At 32.0% G+C, this 19,977-nt stretch overlaps 2 protein-coding genes across 3 annotated transcripts; one reads left to right on the top strand and one right to left on the bottom strand.

Moving 5' to 3' along the window:
• The first annotated feature begins 1,091 nt into the window (after positions 1-1,091).
• On the top strand, positions 1,092-1,921 carry LOC148227219 (nucleoside diphosphate kinase 6, mitochondrial-like). Of its 2 annotated transcripts, none has more exons than XM_088202454.1 (3): positions 1,092-1,341; positions 1,404-1,549; positions 1,632-1,921. In XM_088202454.1, the coding sequence occupies exons 1-3, from the start codon at positions 1,133-1,135 to the stop codon at positions 1,715-1,717; spliced, it is 441 nt and encodes a 146-aa protein (XP_088058580.1). In that variant the 5' UTR covers positions 1,092-1,132; the 3' UTR covers positions 1,718-1,921. The 2 variants fall into 2 exon arrangements, with proteins under 2 accessions (XP_088058580.1, XP_088058578.1); XM_088202452.1 differs by having other exon boundaries at positions 1,404-1,564.
• LOC148227218 (non-structural maintenance of chromosomes element 3 homolog) lies at positions 1,718-5,066 on the bottom strand. The gene is made up of 5 exons (XM_088202451.1): positions 4,713-5,066; positions 4,465-4,636; positions 4,136-4,248; positions 2,477-2,572; positions 1,718-2,038 (listed from the first exon to the last, which is right to left on the bottom strand). The coding sequence occupies exons 1-5, from the start codon at positions 4,989-4,991 to the stop codon at positions 1,946-1,948; spliced, it is 753 nt and encodes a 250-aa protein (XP_088058577.1). The 5' UTR covers positions 4,992-5,066; the 3' UTR covers positions 1,718-1,945.
• Between the last annotated feature and the right edge of the window lie 14,911 nt (positions 5,067-19,977).

The following is a 19,977-nucleotide window of genomic DNA, read 5'->3' as shown; positions in this document are numbered from 1 at the left end:
TAACATTCCTTTTCTTTCTTCATGTTTATTGTAATTTTATTTATTGTCATGTTTATTGTAATTCTGTGTTAGTATTATTTCAAACATCGCGTCCTCACAGAGTTTGTAATGTGAGGACAAACACTTGTAAGGCCCGCTGATGTGCCCGTCATTATGAAACTAATGTTTCATGGTGGGGGGTATGTTGACGCCCGTTTCGCCGTTTGTGCACGTTCGCGAACGCCGTCATACGGCGTTCGGGAAAGCACCCAATTTTGACGTTAGTCGGCTCCGATCGTCGTTACAAAGCGGTCGGACCACGCCGAGCTCAATAAAACTGTTACACCAGCACACGTGTTTTTGGATTGACCTAAGACCTAACCAGCACGCGTATCCCTACACGCAACAAGTAGTAAGAAAATAAGAGGCAGATCTCAAAGCGTTTGGCATTATTTTTGTTCAAGTGCGAACTTATTTTCTTGCGAAGACCGTCTTAACAGGACTTCAAAAGACCATTGAAAGTCAACGTAAGCTTTTCAAATATTATTTTTTACAAATGACCGCTCGACGGCTTACAATAAATTATATCTTTGACTAATCACTACAACTTTTGAACAACGATACTTGACATAACTCGGTTAAGGTTTGCCTCATTACAATTATTTTAGGCACATTCCAAATAAATCGAGACAATCAATAATATCTAACCAGCCAATGGAGCGACAATTGGTTAATAATTTTCTATGAACGATTTACTACATCTTTATAAAATAAAGTGACTATCACATTTTACGAATTAGGAAACGTTGTATTATAACGATAATAATTTTGCCAATATAATTTAAATTAGTTAATAACGTATTTAAATTTATAAAATATAGTGTTTATGTTTAATCTTATATTTGAATTGATATGTTCATTATATTTTATGAAATAACAGGATAAGTTTATGTATAAAAAACTCATTTATTCATTAAAAACAGCACCGCGCAGGAATGTTGTATGAACATTTTTTAAACGCAGTAAAAGGGTTAATAAATATTTTCAACAAATGATAAATCGAATTTACTCCATCGACTTTATTTTTGTTACTAGCAACATTTTGGATTTGAACTGTCAGAATGTGTTAACCTAACTTGCAGCTGTCATTAAAATGAACCGGGAATTGACTTTATGCTTATTAAAACCATCGTTAGTTAAAAACCCAATTGCAGTTAAATATGTACAATATTTGTTACATAGCGAAAATTTCGAAACCGTCCATAGTAAAAAGATAATATTGACAGACAAACAAGCTCGCGAGTTTTATAATGAACATTCCTCCAGATTCTTCTTTAACAGGCTCGTAACTTTCATATGCAGGTTAGATTTGAAATACATTGAAAATATATTAGAAAATATTTTATATAAATATATTTCTTCAGCGGACCAATTATTGCATCAGTACTAGCACGTGAAAATGCCATACAAAAGTGGAGAGATTTAATGGGACCGACTCGTGTCTTTAAAGGAATTTATACACATCCAAATACAATTAGAAGTTTGTTTGGATTATCGGACACTAGAAACGGTACTCACGGTTCTGGTATTTAATTTTTATTTTTCACTTAACTTTATTTGTCAACATATTTTTAATTCAATTATGTTTTCAGATTCCGTTAATTCGGCTAATAGTGAAATTACATTCTTTTTTCCTGATTTTTCATTAGATAATTGGTATAAAAATGAAAATGTATGATTATAAATAATAGAATTGCATTTATTAAACAATGATAGTACACGTGAAATATTCTGTAATGTAGATGATACGTATTAGTTATATTAATCCTATTTAATTTTAAACAAACACAAATCTAAAAACCAGTCACAGAGTTATGTATTTGACAAATATTATGTGTTATCTAGTTTTAATAAAAAAAAAACATTTTTTTATTAAACATAATATCATACATAAAGAATACATTTGTTATACGATATGTAAATCAGGAAAGTTTTTTTCATCACTTTTTAAAGCTTCTTTATATTGCTCACACCAGAACTGTGGACTACGGGTAAATGTCTGAAAATAATAAATTATATATTATATATTGTTATATAGAATAATAATTATTTATGAGTAATCTAATAATACAATAAGAGTGGTTATTGAATTTTGTTGCAATAAGAAATATAATTATTTCTGTCTTTTGTAAATTGTAAGCAAAAGTGGAGTAAATAAATGCTATAGGAGTATAGGATTTAAAATTCAAAACATTTATTTTTTTACTTTCATTGGTAGTGTATGTCAAATTATATTTTTTTGTTATCTGAAATAGGTTACGGTTAAATACACGTATGGTGATCGATCTTTCATTGTTTTTAGGGACCCCAGATAATTATATAATAATAATAAATATTATATTTATATATTTGATTTGAAAGGATGATGTCATCTAATAAATGACGAGAGATAATTGTTGCTAAGTAGTATGTGGTGTCACAAAATTTAAATTCTTACTTCAGCGAGCGTTTTCAAGAGATACATCTTTGGTACTTCAAATATAGCCCTTTCTCCCCACTCAAAAATTTGTTTACAATTGTCCAGTTCTCCAACCTAAAACAATTTAATAAATATATTTAGAGCAACAAATAATCAAGTTTTAACCCTTTTAGTGCTGACCGAAATTAGGTGGTGTATGCTACAAATGCCAAGCATTTTTTTAACTAATATAGATTTTATAAATATATTTAAAAAAAAACTATTTGCATTATAGAAACGAAATAAAATACAGTTTATATCAAGTTGTTCAATAAGTTTGCGCTTTTTAAGGTACGGGTTAAATACGTTACAAATTATTGTTCTATAAATTATATATTCTCAATCTTTTTCTACAGTTATTCTTTCTATATCTGATTCGAAAAATAATGTATTTTTGGAAGCAATAAATTCTTTAATGTCGTTTTTTATATCCATTTGTGTAAAATATTTTTTTTTCACCTAAAAATAGTTGTAGAGATCAAAATAGATGATTGTCGTTTGGAGTAATGTCTGAAGAATACGGTGGGTGAGAAAAGAGTTCCCAAGAAAATCCATTGATTTTTTTCTGTCATCCTCTTGGATACACGAGGACGAGGGCTGTCTTGGTGTAAGATTAGCCTTATCCCATTACTAAATAAAAAAATATCCCATTACTAAATAACATCATTGATACGAATGCTGTTAAGGAACACCGAAAGAATAGTGATATTATGTTTAAAAAAACTAATGGGGCAACCCGACACAAGTAAAAAAAAATACAAAAATCTTCTAGATGGCATAACATATTTAAGATTTTTTTTAATGGCGTAATTATTAGTTTTTCCAACACTGCAATAACATATATTTTAGAAGTTTTACATTTGTTTTGAATGGCAATGTTGATTGATGAGGACCTTATTGCATTTTGCACAAACTATTCGTGATATTTACTTCTTTTGCTGCACACACTAAAGGCCTTGTCAAACAGAGAACGAAGCAAAGGCGTGGCGAGGCGTTTTTATTTTGTAATACACCGAGTCCTTCGAGTCTCGTCACACAGAAAAGGGAATGCGAGGCGTTTTCGCGGCGAACCTAACGCCATGACAAACCCAAGGTGAAGCGAAACGCGAGAGCGAAGCGAAGCTTGAGCGCTATAGTAGTATTATATGACTTTGTATTGACGACGACAAACCCGAGACTGATTGTTTACAAACTATTCATTAGACATACGAAAGTAAGTTTAAAATCGGTCTTTATGAGATTAAATTACAGAGCCTATGATACTCTCCATAGGCTTCCCGGGTTTTATTTATGTCGTGTACCAAAATTCTTTGCCATTTTTATTATTTTTTAATAATAAAACAGTCAAAACTAAAATATCGTCATCTGAAGCTGTTTCACTCAACATTTTCAAAATTAATTTAGCGAATACTTTGGCCTCAGTTCTCTTTCTCCACACGACTAGTTATATGGCGTCTCCGTATCCATCGTCCTGCAGTTCGCTTTCGCTTCGCTCTCTGTTTGACAAGGCCTTAAAGGATCACTTCAGGATCATGTCTTGATGTGTTGGCTAAAGTTTAAAACTAAAGAAATAAGTTCAGAAATATGAAATAAACTATAGACACCTAAAGGGTTAATCATAAAACCTGATAAAATCACCTTTAAATAATTAAGATACAGTTCTTTCGTAAATTGATAGGTTAAAATTTTTCTTTTAGCTATGTCGTCCATTTTCAAAAGATCAGATTTATCTAAAAATTTCCACATGTCATCTGCAACATAAAAAAAGATTATTAATCAAGTATAATAAATACAATAGTATTTCATTGGAAATAACATAATATTTATCAGACTTAAACTAAAATGCTGGAAAAGCCTTCATGAAATATTGACAAAGTATTTTCATTAATATTTTGCAGTATCTGTAGTTCATCATGGCATGGCGTTTATCACTTTATAAATTTATAATAAAAAATATTTAATTTTACCTTCTTGGACGTTTCCGCCACTCATAAATATATGCGTTAAGGTCGACATAAGTAAAGTGTTATGTTTGTCTATATTCGATACATAGGTCGAATTTGGCGCAGGTTTATCTAGGATTAATATATATTGTGGCATACTCTTAGAGCTGATTTGGCGTAAATTATAACCGTATATCTGAAAATATTAAATAGCACATAAACTAATGAACCTACACGCTACATACAAAATAAAATATTTATATAAAACTTACTTCTTTTAATATTTTAGTTGCATTATTTATAATTACTGATATTTCCGACTTTCTTGTGTCTTTGTCGATATTGTGTATGTACTTAACTATGTCGGCTTTTTTAATGGGTACTCTATTGCAGCTTTTGTTTAGAATGAAACGTGCACAATCATGGGTTAATTCATTACTCGGTTCAAACCCAGATGCTTGGGATTGCGATGCTTGAGATTCAGATAGCTGAGATTGAGATAGTTGGGTTTGAGATCTAGGTTGTCGTAATTGAGATGTTTGGGAAGTCATTGTATTAACACAAGCACGAAACGCGGGTACACTCTGACATTTCACAGCATAAGCGCTTAATTTTCGTCCATAGCCTGCAGTGAAAATAAATGTTATTATATTTTTTAATAATGCATTTATAATTAATATTACCATTTAATAATTACAAAAAGGCATATTTTGATTATTGTATGAAAATATTTTTTCTTACCATTTTAATATTTGATTGAATTCTCTTTTATTAATTTTAATTAGTATAAAATATATATGTTATATTTGTGATTTTCATATCACACCCAAAATAAAAACGTAAACGTAACGGCTCGTAATTTTTGGGCTAGAATTAATATTACTAGGTCTGAATATAAATGACGAGAATAAATAAAGGTCATCCAACTTAAGTTTCCAAATTTTTTTAAAGAAGCACAAATTTAAGGATATTTTTTATTAACCAAACATTTGATGTATTTCATTGATTATAAAAAATAATATCAATTAAATGATCCCATTTGGATCGTTTACAGCAGTCGATCTTTTCCATATAATTTTAGTTGACTTTTTCGTACATTTCTGGCGTTATCTCGGCTGTAACTTGTCGGATGTTAGTTTTTAGGTGTTCCAACGTTTCAGGTTTGTCGGCGTAGACACAATCATATCGTAAACCCACAAAAAAATCAACGGCATTAAATCGCATAATCTTGGCAGCATGAAATGCTCTCGTGAATCATATACAGATTTTCCTTGCCTTATTTGCAGCAATTTTGCTTATTAACATACCCAGAAGGGTGGAAATATGCCTGATCAGAGAAGATTTTGTTTGAAAAATCAGCAGCAATTTCCTACTGCTATAACACATAATCTGCGTAATTTACACAAACATTACTCTATCTCTAATACTACTAGTCTCTTTAAATTTTTTCACTACGTTTCTCCGCTACCGTTCTGTCGTTATTTCCGCTTCTTTCGAGTCTCTAGATACTTTCGCGTCCTACATACAATTAAACGTATCCGTTGGGAGTTATTCATGGGGTGTTCAATGGCCAAGGCTCGCTTGCTACCGCTCGTTAGCACCTAACTTGTCCAACAGTCTTAGTGCGAGATAGGGTATTTCTAAAATTAATAATTTATGGACTATAATGCGCTATTATGTAAGATGGAAGGCCTTGGGCAGCCAGAATATGTTCAGTAGTTAATAAGGCTCACGATTGTTGGCTTATTAGCTACTACGACTCTCATCTAGTTGGGCTTTCGCTACACTGCGCGTTCTCCTACCCATGCTGTCGCAAGTGACAACCGCTATTGATGGTTTCTAGTACCATTAATTAATTTCAGAATATGGATATGAGATGTCAGTCATGAAAGAAGGGAGAGAGAAAGAGATCATACACTGTAGCAACGCAAATAGCTAAACATACGTATATTAACGCTGAAAAAGGGCATGTCATTTTATTCTCCACGTAAGAGAAAATTACATCATCAACTCATACTGAACAGCAATAAAAAATACCCTAAATATCAGTTTGTCTTCCATAGGCCTCAAGTGCTCAAATGACCCAATATTGAAAGTGTGATAAAAATAGCGACAATACATTTTTATTAAAAAATAACATTATTTATTATTAGTATTGTTTTCTTTAAAGTTGTCTATATCAGACATAAAACATATATGCAAGCGTTTCTTCAATTCTGCAAACATTTGTAGAAGGCATTATTTGGTATGGTCTTTTGCCTTTATCTTATTTATGGTCGCAAAACGTAGTCTTTTTATTGTCGTTTTTATCTGCGGGACTAGGAAAAAGTTGCAGTGGGCAATATCTGGTGAATACGACCGTGGCGGCATCATGAAGGTGTCATGCTTGTCCAAAAAATCACGATTTATTAGTGAAGTGTAAATTGGTTAGTTATCGTGGTGTAACTTTGAAGGTATTTTGTAACCTCACAAACGCCAAACTTCTTATTAAACCTCATTTTAATCAGACGCAAAATTTTCCAAACGATAAGACATAATCAGATGATTAAATGAATAATATATTTTTATTGAACAGATAAAAACAAAATTTTATTAAAGACATTAATCATTTGATTTCGACCATTCATACTTGTTGCTGCCGTAAACTTTCTTTAAGGAATGACCAATCATTTTTAATTGTTATTTAAAATTATCAAAGTACCATAGATATGGAATTAGATACGCTTTATTCGATTCTCACTCGTAATATTGGTTTAAAAAGTCTTAATATATACTTGATAATTGAGCGTTTTCATCGCGATGGTACGATTTTATTGCTTTTAACCTGGACTGGAAATTTACTATATGGCAACACTGAGCAGTGAAGAAAACATGACTAATTATCAGATAAATATTATGAGTAGATATTTTTAACGCTTAATTAAAATATTTTGCATAATATATGATTTCAGAACGGTGGCTAATTTTTATATTTATTTGTAGCACAGAAATGGTTAACTCGTACCTATTATTATTTATTCAAGAAATTATATTACGATGTTAAAAAATATATTAAGTGCCATTTTTGTCATGAGGCCCAGGGCCCAGGTTCGCTCTCGGCGGCCTTGGTTATAATGTAAAATAGGTATCTTCCATCTAATCACATAACTATTTATGTTGAGTTACTCGAATGGTATTATAGTGAAAACATTTATACTATATTTAGACTTATCCGTACTAAATTACAGTCCAAAATAAAATGATGAACTGTACCTTCAAATCAGGACAATCTCAGTAAGTCAACTTATATTTAGTTTGTTGTCGGCTATGTTATCTTTCCGTTAATTTATCTATGGCAACGATGCTTAAAAAATACTTTGGTTGACACCACTGTCACCAAGCCACTGAGTTAACCTGATTGAAGTTAATTATTATATCGCCTTGTGATGTAACGTTTCGATTATAATTTATCATACACACGCCAGCACGTGCGTCAACTTTAATCACAAAAGCGACGCTGAAATCACCAACCCCATCCCACTTCGTTTCGACACCTTTTTACATCGATCTCGTTCGACGCCAGTGCCGCCATATATTTCCGTTTCCCTCTTTAGCTTTGTTAGGGAATTCGCCCTCTGCTTCTCCGTTTTCGTCGTCGCGGAAGCGTTAAGAAGGTGATACTCATTTCGCCCTTCCATACGCCATATTTTGATGGCAGAACAAACAAAACTCGCGCGCCTTTTATGTGGGGGTGTGTACGATTTGTAAAGTCTGATTTGGGTTCAGGTGCGACGAGGGTTAACCAAAGTCCATCAATTTCCGCGCTAAGCCAAAAACAGGTTAACCTGGGGACCGAACCAATGAAATGTTACGCTCAATTTATGAGACGGATTATATTTTTTAATAAATAATATTTTTTTAATAACTATAATTTATTTGAGCTCAATTTTTTTGTTACAACTCGAGGGAAATGTATCAAATATAATGAGGAACTTTTTATTTATTTTAATGCATTCATATACAAATAACTCCTTATTATAAACTATATATTTTTAATAAATTACGTTAATATACAAATATAATTTACATAAATAAACTATAAATTTCATTTTTCAAATATAAAATGTCCGATTTCCTAAACTATTAAGTTTACTAATCGATATCTCTGACATTACACTGTAGCAGCAATTCTTGATTTATACTTTTAAAATTAAGGTATATTATCACTCTTTCAATAATCGAGGTTTATGACCTTTCTAATTGTTGAAGAAAAATCTCTACAATTTGTTACCGGTCGGAGCTTTCTAGCAGATTGTTTATTTTATATACTTTGTATCGGATCTAAAATTAATTTAAAAAAATCCTTTTTATAAGGTAATAAATTCTTAATAGTCTGAAAAGCCTAACTCAAATGTCGATGCTGACTTGAAATTAATTTAACTATTCGTTCATACTATCATCTATATACATATCTGATAAGATAGCTAGTTAAACACTGTAATTATATAAAGTAATCGGAAAGCATGTTTTTTTATTATGATTACGAAAATGTATCACGTAGTAATATCAAAAACATGGTTCGTGTCGAAACTCATCATGTGCAACGAATGGTGCTATTATTTGTATTGACACATACACACGTTCATATAATGTGCACATAAAGGGATTGACACACGGTCTAAACTACCACTAAACGCAATGTTACACGTGCTGTGTATTTACTTAGGCAATAAAAATATACTAGCAAGGAATACTAAATTACTACATATATGTATATATATTAAAATGTGGAAAATTTGAAAAAGTTCTATTATTTTCATGGAAAACTTTCTGAATTTATTACTTATTTAAAACAAAATACAGGGAATGGAATACTTTATTATTCCAATCGATGATATTCGTGAACACTTTTCATCGAACGTGGATAAAAATAACTTTAAGTTATTAAGCAATAAATTATTTTGTATCTGTTTTTGAGTCCACGTACAGATTGTGTATTTACACGTCAAGTTCTCGTAGCATTGTCGGCGTTTAAAGAATCCAGTCGTTAAATTTTGGATTTTTGCCGTCGTAGCAGGACTAGAAATGAGGTGGAGAGAGAAGCGGCTGTTTTCTCGGTCTTCTGATATTATGTCGATGGTCAGCAATAAGTCAGAATTAGGTGGGTCAAATCCTAGTTGGAATTAAATTCGAATGGAGGTGAATGACATGCACTATGAAAAGGCTTATATATGATTGGTTAAGATAATGGAGGTGTAGCGACCACACACAGATGACTACATTTGAAAGGGTCTTTGTCTCAAAACTTGCGTTAATTTACTGTGACCAAAATTATCATCCATCAACAAGGAAACAACACATTAGTGTAAAGGATGGGATCACACACAAAGCCCTCGTTACGACTACATAAATAACACGAGTTTCGTTCTTACTGTAAATATTCTCTGTTATTGAGAGAATATTTCTTTATTGCGAAACGGTCACGGATATAATAAATCCCGTTGCAATGCAATACGACATTCGACAATGCCCATCAAGCGAACGTCGCTTTCTAAAGACGTATACATATTTCGTTCTAAGAAGCGACTACAGCGATTAGCTGGACGATCGCTGCATAATTGCGATTGGTCAGCAAGCTTTGCAGCCCTGGATATGGCTTAAACTTGGACTCCAATGAGGTGAAGGCAATCACTAGTAGCCACTAGCAGACACTCGAAGAAACCAGCAGATTCACCTTGCCTGGCAGATGCTACCCCACAAAGATACGACCTAAGACTCTCGAACACGATAGTCGCAGTAATAGGGACTGCCTCCAGACAGTCGCTGCAGGCATCTACAATACTTTAGAGGACCCCCCACCGACATCATCCCTGCGCCAGCTTTTCCACCACTCTGAAGAAAACATCTCACCCATCATAGTATGTTGCAATATGTAATAAAATCTAATAAAATGGTCACTAGTTTCCACCTGCATATTACTGGCTGCGAAGTTACATACATTAGGGCTACTAAACCTTTAAGTTTCAACAAATATTTTATTAGCTGCATTTTTTTACTTTTAATAAGAATAAATTATTCCTCTTTTTCATATGGTTGTTAATTTTGATTGATACGCTGATTTCCGTGTATATAAAAGAATTGGTGCACATGATTTTTGCTTATGGTGTAATATTACTTAATGTTTATATTTCTTTCTTTTGCAGTGTCATTTTTTTATTTTTGTTATTGAATATCTGAATATTTTCCAACTAGATTATTTAATAAAATGTTCTATAAATAAAAGTGAATAAATGAACAGCATAAATACAACCCAAACCACAATCATGCGTTAGCGTCGTTGGCAGTGGGCAATTTTATGTATTTTTGCCATATAAAAATTGTTTTTATTGAATTATTACCTTAGCAAAAAGCAGTACACTGTGTCCCACCCGCATTTTATTTATAGTATATAAATGTGCTCGCTGCCTGTATCCATATTTGCGGCGAACTACATACACTCGCACACAAATGTTATTTATTCCTGCGGCCCGCTTGCGGCCGCCTGGGTCTCCATTAGCTTATTACAAGGTTGGAATAAATTTTAGTAAGAGCTTTGGGCTATGACTACTGGCCATGAAAGCCTGACAATAAATTGTATATGGCCCCCTTACAATAGTCAAGGCGGGGGTGCGAATAGTTCGCCATCAGGTAAACGGTTGCGTTTTGCAATGGCAAATTGGTCGTAACTGACACCCGGCACTGGGCGACAAATGCGATTCATTAGCAAATCATTCGAATATGGCTATTTGGCGCATTTGTGAAAAGTGTTTATAGATCTAGAAACATTAAGATCTTCAAATGAAAATTTGAATTATCCATGGGCACCATTAAAGCATTATAAATATTCAAAGATTACAGAAAATGTTTAAAAAATTCCTTTGTTTTTTTTTCTGGATTTCGATCAAATGTTGAGCCTAAAAACGAGTTTCTTGAATATATTTATCATCATAGTATCGCTCCTGCTCTTTTTCACAGCATCCGATCTGATAGCTTAATCGTTAAGTACCGTTTCATAAATTACAGTTATGAACCCTTCTTGATATTGGTAAGAAATTGAGTTGCCTCTCATTTTTTTTCTTCCTTAAAACTTTCACATAATTCCTCAGTGCAAACCGATCGTCTTTTACTTATTTTTTTTTATAATAAATTACACTTATTCCTGTTTTAAATTCACTATAACATTACGCTACATTTCTATGATTAATCCTTTTGCGAGATTTTCTATTCAATTATTATCAAAAATGTGTTAAAAAAAATTTAGACGTTAGTATATGGTGGCGGAATAAAATTGGCGAGTCATTGTTGTAGTCGTCGATGATTAGATTGGTGATAAGTACAGATACGTATTTTGAGCATAATTTTTTTTACAATTTCTGCATTTAGATTTTTATTTTTTGCCAATTATGTTGATATATGTTATGGCATTAAAATAAAAAAAATCATTCTTTTTGCATGCAAAATCGAAATAAGCTACATAAAAGTTGTTATTTCTAAAAAAACAAAATAGATAGAATATTCTGTCATTGTAATTCTCCAAACGATTGTAAAAACGTTTGCACATTTCACATGAAATATTAGTTGGAATTAACAAATTTTAATTTCGATAGTAAAAAAATATAAAAATAATTTATGATAGTAACTGGTTCTTGATCCCTACCACAACAGTATCAATGTAGTAGTTTGGACAGCTGGGTTTCGGAGTGGTCTGTTCTGAGTTTATCGCTGGTGAAGAGGAATACTAGATTTATAAAAAATATAATATTCCTTCGTATATGAGATTTCATTAAAACAAAGTAGTTTTAGCAGTATTTATGAGTAATTAACGTCTCGGGATTGATAAGCATTAGTGAAAGAAGAAATATTTTCGATTAAAAACGCAATTGTTTAGTCACAAGATCTCACTTTCATTGTCGTAAAAAGTACTGTGAGGGCTTTACTTTCGAGAATGGTTTAGTTTATCCTCAATGGTCCTTAAAATTATAACAAATTGTGCACGTGGTTGAAACCCTCACAATACAAAGTTTGTTTTAAAACATTTTCGGTAAATTATATAGTTTGTACTACAAACTAGAAAATTTACGAAGATGTTTTCAAAAAAATGAAGACAGTAGCGTCATAGAGTAATGAAACATTAATGGGTAGCGTAGTCAAATCGTCGGTTTGAGAGTTTATGCTGTAGTCGTCGATGATTAAATTAATGATGAGTAGATTTACGAATTCTAAGCATATTTTTTTCTTCTAATTTTGATTTCCATTTTCCGAAAATTGTCGTGTTTCTTCCTCATTTTAGCATTTTGAAAAAAATACATATTTTTTTGAATATAGAAATGAAAATACATATTTTTAAGTATTTTTTTCTAAGCGAGTTTTAGTCTATGAAGAAAAGGGTTTAAGTAGTTTTTGTGGTAATTGATGGTTTTTAAAAGTATGCGCGGTTATTGTGCAATTCTGGGTGTTATGCTGTTCTCTAGTGTTTTATTAGACACACCACGTTTCCCGTTTTGATGATTCATAATAGTCATCGTTAAAAATTATAATAATGTATAAAGATGCTAAGATTTGCGAAGCACTTCAATTAAGTTAATTTCACAAGATTTGCTTAATATTTGTTAAAAAGTTTATGACCTCAAAATTCACGTATTAGCCCTCTAGCCCTGGTTTTTCACATTGTATCGAGAATTTTTTTAATAAAGTAAGCACATTGTTAAAATTGCCTTAAGCGAGAGTAATTCTAATAAAAAAAGATGTCTTTATTTAATATTTCGCATAGAGAGCTCTGACATGTGCCATCAAGCTTTTTAACTTTTAATTTACTATCGGAACCACACATGATCGTCGTGCTCGAATTAGTAAAGGGTGATATATGTATGTAAAAATAATTCAATTATGACGCATTAGGTGCATAATTTCTAATAACATATTATGTTTTATACATTTTTATAAATTCTTTATAAAATTTTTATAAACTAACTCAAGTGTTAATATTATGCTAATAAATGGTAGCCAGAATATCGCTTACACCTCCGTTTATTTCGATACTTCCACTTATACCGTCGGCTCCTGTTCCCTATATATAGTTTTCCGCTGCTCCTACAGAATTCTCGTTAAATAGTAGCAAGCGATAGTGCAAATATGGTACAGAGCGCGCCGCATAAACGGTCCCTCTTTGTTTTAATGAATAATTTATGCGAGAGGGAACACCAGAAGATCGGCGAGTTAATATTTGCACGGTGTACCCAGATGGAACAAAACGTCCCACCCCGAAAAACCCATCTGTCTATCGTGTCGTCTATCTAACGGCCTCCTTTGACGAGGCAATGAAACGCGATATCGTAAAATACGAGAATTTATCTCTTCGAACAGGCATATTTCTACCCCTGATGAAAAGAAAGGGAGACGAAGAGAAAAAGCTCTCCCTCCGTAAGAACGCAAAAAACTAATATTAAGCAAATACCGATTTACGTGAAAAACTTCCCTTATCTGCGTAGCATCGAACAATAGAGTTTCGGTGAAGAGGGAATTTAAAAATATATATAAAATATATTGGAGAATACGTTTAACGAGAATATACGCTTTGTGTCGTCGGTTAGGTACAGCGAAAGCTCCGCCTAACCGAAGCTTGCGGAGCTTTATGGCTCTAAAGGTATCTGCAATTTATTGTGCGGAAACATTGTGTGTTACAGACGCTTCGTAACATTCGTAGGTAAATTAAAATCAATTGCACATAGCTATATGTGTAAGTATGTTGCTGGAGTGTTTTTATTTCTTTAAAAAATATTCTTTGAGGATTATTATAGGATCACTAAGTTTTCATACTATTTATTATCTCTTTTTTAAATATTATATTAAGGATTTTTGTTGTTGTTATTGTATTGTCAAGTGTAACTGGTTATCTTACATTCAAAAGGTCCTATTTAGAAATATTTTTACATTTAATTTTAGGTACTACTATTTATGTGAACTGAGCAACATCAGACATGTATGACGTAATCTTCATAGTCATTTAAACGCATTAGATTTCACAAAATCTTAATAAAAAACATAACTATTGATTTAAGCATACTTTTAAATTTTAAAGTATTTGCACAAATAATTTTAATTTAGCATAAAATCGGATACGCCAGACCAAGATTTTCGCATAATCTTCAAGGGTTCAGTCGGCGTTACCGAATCTATTTCAGCCATCCCTCTTAATTTAATTTATTACTTGGATTTTGTCTGATCCAATATAAATATATTTACCTATGAATCCAACAAGATTATGTTAGCTATTTACCCTAATGTATTTTTTTTCGATATTTATAAAAAAAATATTATTGGTAAATGAAAACACTAAACACACAACTAAATAGAATATTCTAAAAATATACTCAAGACCCTTTTTTGATCTGTAAGCAAAAAAGCAATATATTATTTTAATTATTTTAGATCACTTATTGATATATATATATATTATAAAAACATTTGGTAAAATGAAGTACTTTTAAAGATTTATATCAGTTTGCCGAATAATTAAATTATATTGTTATTATATTTATCAGTGATATGTAATTATTTTAGCAAATGATATCATATATAATATGATATCAAAACCAGACTAGTAAATCTATACAATTTTTACTTTAAGAATATCTCATGTCATTAGATATTTTTGAACAGCGCGATGCGAAGGTCTTCTGACGGTACCTGGAAAATAATTTAAAATATATAAATAATTATAGGTTTTCAAGGCTTATAGACTAATTTATAATATTTAGCAGCTGTTTGATAAAAAGAAGGTCAAAATTAAATTTTATAGAAAAGTCACCAAAAACCGATTTTATATTAAAATCTCTTGACATTATATAAAAATATTGAAAAAACACCATCAATTGTAAATAAAGCACGCCATCGATTAAGTGATATTGTCATGCAAATAAGAAGACACACAAAAAGTGCAAAAAATATAAATCACGAGTCACGGATATAATAAATCACTGCATCCTCAAGATTCCCGTCGCAATGCAATACAACCTTGGACAATGCCCATCAAACGTCGCTTTCTAAAAGCGTATACCAATTTCGCCGTTCTAAGAAGCGACTGCAGCGTTTGGCTGCATAATTGCGATTAATCAGCAAGCTTTGCAGCCCTGGATACTAGATATAAGCCTGGGCTCCGATGTGAAGAAAGCGGTGACCAGCAGACGCTCGCCGCCCGCGGACAACATACGATCATGGACTCACACATCCCTCCGCCAACTTCTCCACCACCGCTCAAAGAAAGCATCTCGCCATTTATCGCCTGTCGCAACATATGCAAATATAATGTAATACAACTCTAGCTAGATTCCTCCCTGAGTCTCACTGGTTACGAAGTTATTACCCCCAGACAAATTACATATAAGCTCAACATAAAATAAGTGTTTTTTACATCCTTATGTATATTTTAATTGATATTTTAAGCATATTTTTGTTATAATGTATATATATAAAATTGACTAAAATCGACAAAAAAAAATATTTAGTAAAATAACAATTTCAAAACTTTTGAACGAATTCCGTAGGAGCAGGTAGAAAATGATTAGAACCGATAAAAAAATATCAACGATATTTTTTTAAATGAAATTGGTGCGATCAAATGAGCTCGACTAACTGCTTCTTGCAACTAGAAAAAAATGAAATTTTAGTTAGTCATCTAAAACTAAACCCTTTTTCTGCATTAGATGTTTCAGTTGCGTCTAATAATAGGAAGTAACAACGTCTCATAAAGGAGGCAAAGGTAAAGGTATCATAAGTAGATAAGTTAATGGAAGGTTATCTAGACTAAGAAAAGAGGATTTTGAACAAATTCTAATCCTCTATGTATAAAGAGAGGAAGCAAAAGGCACTATGTTGAAAGTGAAATTACACCACTTTTACGCTACACTTGGTAAATAGACTTAACACAAGCACACCCACTTTTACGTTCTTAAATACGTGAAAATCTGGCGTGATTATTTCGTACATAACATTGAAGAATGTCGATGGTTATTGTGGTCGCCGGTGGTAGCAGTTTGCAGGCAAGAGGAGTTTATGGTCAGGAAATCAGGGTCGGATACGCAAGCTCCTTTATTGATTCGCTAGGGAGCTGGATGAGCCGGATTCCGGCATGGGGTCGGAGTTTGGGGGGCGATAGATCACAAACAAAGAGAGAGCTTTCCGTCAACCGACGGTTAATACCACGATAGGGAGAGGGAGGATGATGCAAAACGCGATTTGCAATAAAAGCACAAGCGCCATCCATCACTTTTATTTCGCATAAAAAAATATCGACAAAATCGTAAAAATGTTGTGGTATATAATGCATGCATATGGTTGAGTCGCTTAGTATAATAGTTACACCCAAATAACGCGGCACATTTATATTTATGGTCATAAGTATAATTTCAAACTAAGCTGACCACAATAGTATTCGTAGGAAGGACAAAAAACTGTATGGGTCAACAAAAAACGACGCATGATAGCTTTTGTGGGTATTTTTGAGTGTAAAAATGTCTATATTCTTTTGAATAAAAAACCGCAACTCTGTTTCGCAATTTTGCAATCAAGATGTAAAGTGCACATTGCACTTTGCAATGAAAAAAATAATATTCTCTCAAAGGAATAAAAGGCTCAACCAGTTTGTGCAGCCACCCAGGAGGTTTCATAGTAATACAAATTACTTCAATGAAAAACCAATGATTAAAAAATAATAATATTACGAACGTTGTTTAATCTAAGATTTTATTTATTAAGTGCAAGTGAGCCAGAGATATTAGAACAAGCTCATCTGAAGTATTATAATTATAGTTTTTGTTCTTAAATAATATTCTAGTTTGTATATATTATTATAGTTTTATAGTAGTATTTATTCTTTTAATTTTTATTTTTAATTATTATCATAATTAGTTTTTTATAATAAAAAATATGGTTCAGAAAAATTAAAAAAAATGTTAAAACATATAGATTAAAGTGACATATTAGGTTTTGATACGGAAGTACCATAAGGGTCGGATTAAAATAACTTTTAAGGTGATGTAAATTTAACGTTTACATCTAAATTTGGATACATATGGAATTGAAACCGTCCACCTTCGTCTCCGGCGTTTGTCCCAAAAAATATTAAGCTGTCAACAGCATATCACGATTATGTGATAAAATAAGTATGACCATTTAAGATGTATAGGAATACCTAAATATGGCTACTTAAAAAGCTTAAACTCGATGGATAAAATCTGAATAGAAAACAGAAAACATATTTATAACATAACGTCATGTGCGGATGTTAGGACGGATAAAATTGCTTGTCCGAATATTTTATTGTACTTTGGTTAGAGCAAGGTCTGAAAGTTTAAATGAAATTTGGGCAAAACAAATGGAATCCTGTTTCCGACTAATACCGCCCTGAAAATGATTGTTTAAATTTGCGCTGCGATTTTCTTGAAAATTTTCTGCGCAAAATTTCCTCTGATGAACTAACGGGAGAAAGGGGCTAAAATTGTACATTGAAGCGTTTTCACTCGGCACAGACGTTAATTCACCACAAATTATAATCGACTCGTTTCACAATGCCGTAATCTTTTTTCCACCCCGAGGAAATCGCTCAAGAAAATTTCATTCTTGACTTAAGATAAGCCTTCATTAATCACGTCGTTAGCTTTCGTTTTCGACGAAATTCTTCACGTTTTTCAATCAATGTGCTCGTTACGAGTATTAAATAGATATAAACCCTTATCACGGTGGAGAACCATGATGGTAAGGTATTCTCAAAGAAAAATATGAGAATTTCTTGGGGTGTTATAAGAAAGAAAAATCTTTTATGCCAAAGCCGCCATGTTATTTTTTATCGTAAAAATCGTTTATGCTCTTTACGCCATATGAAGTTTTATAACCGCCATAAACGCGCATGGGGTATTTGCGTTACGAGTGCTCAATCATAATTTCGAGTCTGAAAAATAAAGTTTGCCTTAAAAGTTTTTTCATGCGGAAATTTACCGCTATCCGCAAAATAACTTTGTTTTATTAGGTGTTTCATAACTCTATGTTAATAAAGAAAAAATATAATTTAAAACATTAACTGAACCGTTCAAATCAGGGTCTGAATTTTTTTACCACAAAAAGATACAATAAATATGCATAGCTGATTTTTTAAATTAATTAAAAATAAAACAAGTCTAATAAGTAATGATACGTGAACAGTTGCGTTATCGTGGTGCAATATTCAGGACTAAGCTCAACATTTTTGTGGAATAAATTATTTAATATGTGTACTTAATGATTATGCTTTTATCTCTTTTATGTTCGTAAAACGCTGTCTTTTAAATTTCATTTTATTTTGTAGGTAAAAAGTCACAGAGAGAAATATCTATAAAATACGCCTGCGGCGGCATCAGGAAACTGTAGTGTTTGGCCAAAAATTATGAAATTGGTTAATTATTGTAGTGAAAATTCAAAAGTTGTATGGCAAACGGTATAAAAGTACAACGTTACACTTCTTATTGAGATCATGACCTGGTCGTAGGAAGCAGATTTTGAAGGAAACTTGGCTCATGTTTCGGGGACTACTTATATGTAATACGCAAATTAGCACTTAATCATTGTTTTAATTTTTTCCCACATCAATACTAAAAGGATTATCCGTATTTTTCAAAGTTGCAACCTGACAAGCATAACCCCAATGCGTTACAACGGGTTAAATCTGTACTAACTGGATAAGTAAATCAGACATAATGAATGCTAATATGTCAGTATTGAAACCACCAGACTTTTCAGTATAGGAATCAGTGACTTATATATATTTAATTATAAAATATTATGTGTGTTAGAAATATTAGGCAATAAATGTCACTTTTCATTTGGGGATGGTTTTTTATAATAAATAATAATAGCGCATTTTTATAATTAATAATTTGAGTTTGGTGCCGTGGCTCGAACCCGCGACCACTGGGTTACCAGTGAAGACCATACGGACTACGCTATTCTGACCTTATTATATTGTCGCTGTTAAAAAATTGTAAACATGAAAATATTTAATATCCAGTAATATGTATTGTGTATAAAATTAATTGTCGTATTGAAATAAAGTGTTTTATGTGTTAGGCCGTTCATATATCTTATTATATTTGACATGTCTACTGCTTTCTTAAGAATATTTGTAAAATTGATACAAACTTTGCTTTCCAAAATAATAATTAATACTTGGTGACGCCCGACGTGATGAACACACCTCGTGATGAAGCTAAACAGAAATATGGCTAGTTTGTAGAAATTAAAAAATACTTTTTGCTAAAATATTTCTCTTAACTCATACTACTTTATAGCACTTTGTTTTTAATAAAAATTCTCTGTTTTGTCATTTTAAAAATGAAAAACTACCCGTCCAATATAACTGGCAATTGACATGTGCTTTAAGATTTTCAATATTATTTTTTATATAATTCTGTACCTAAAAGGTATATCAAAAAAAATGTAATTGCAGAACCATGTAAGAGAAAGAGAAAAATATAATTTCTTTACAATGTA

Source organism: Plectrocnemia conspersa, unplaced genomic scaffold (assembly GCF_051122295.1).
Source record: "Plectrocnemia conspersa isolate PC_06_02 unplaced genomic scaffold, ASM5112229v1 ptg000013l, whole genome shotgun sequence".
Lineage (NCBI taxonomy): Eukaryota > Metazoa > Arthropoda > Insecta > Trichoptera > Polycentropodidae > Plectrocnemia > Plectrocnemia conspersa.
This window is presented reverse-complemented; position numbering and strand designations above follow the sequence as displayed.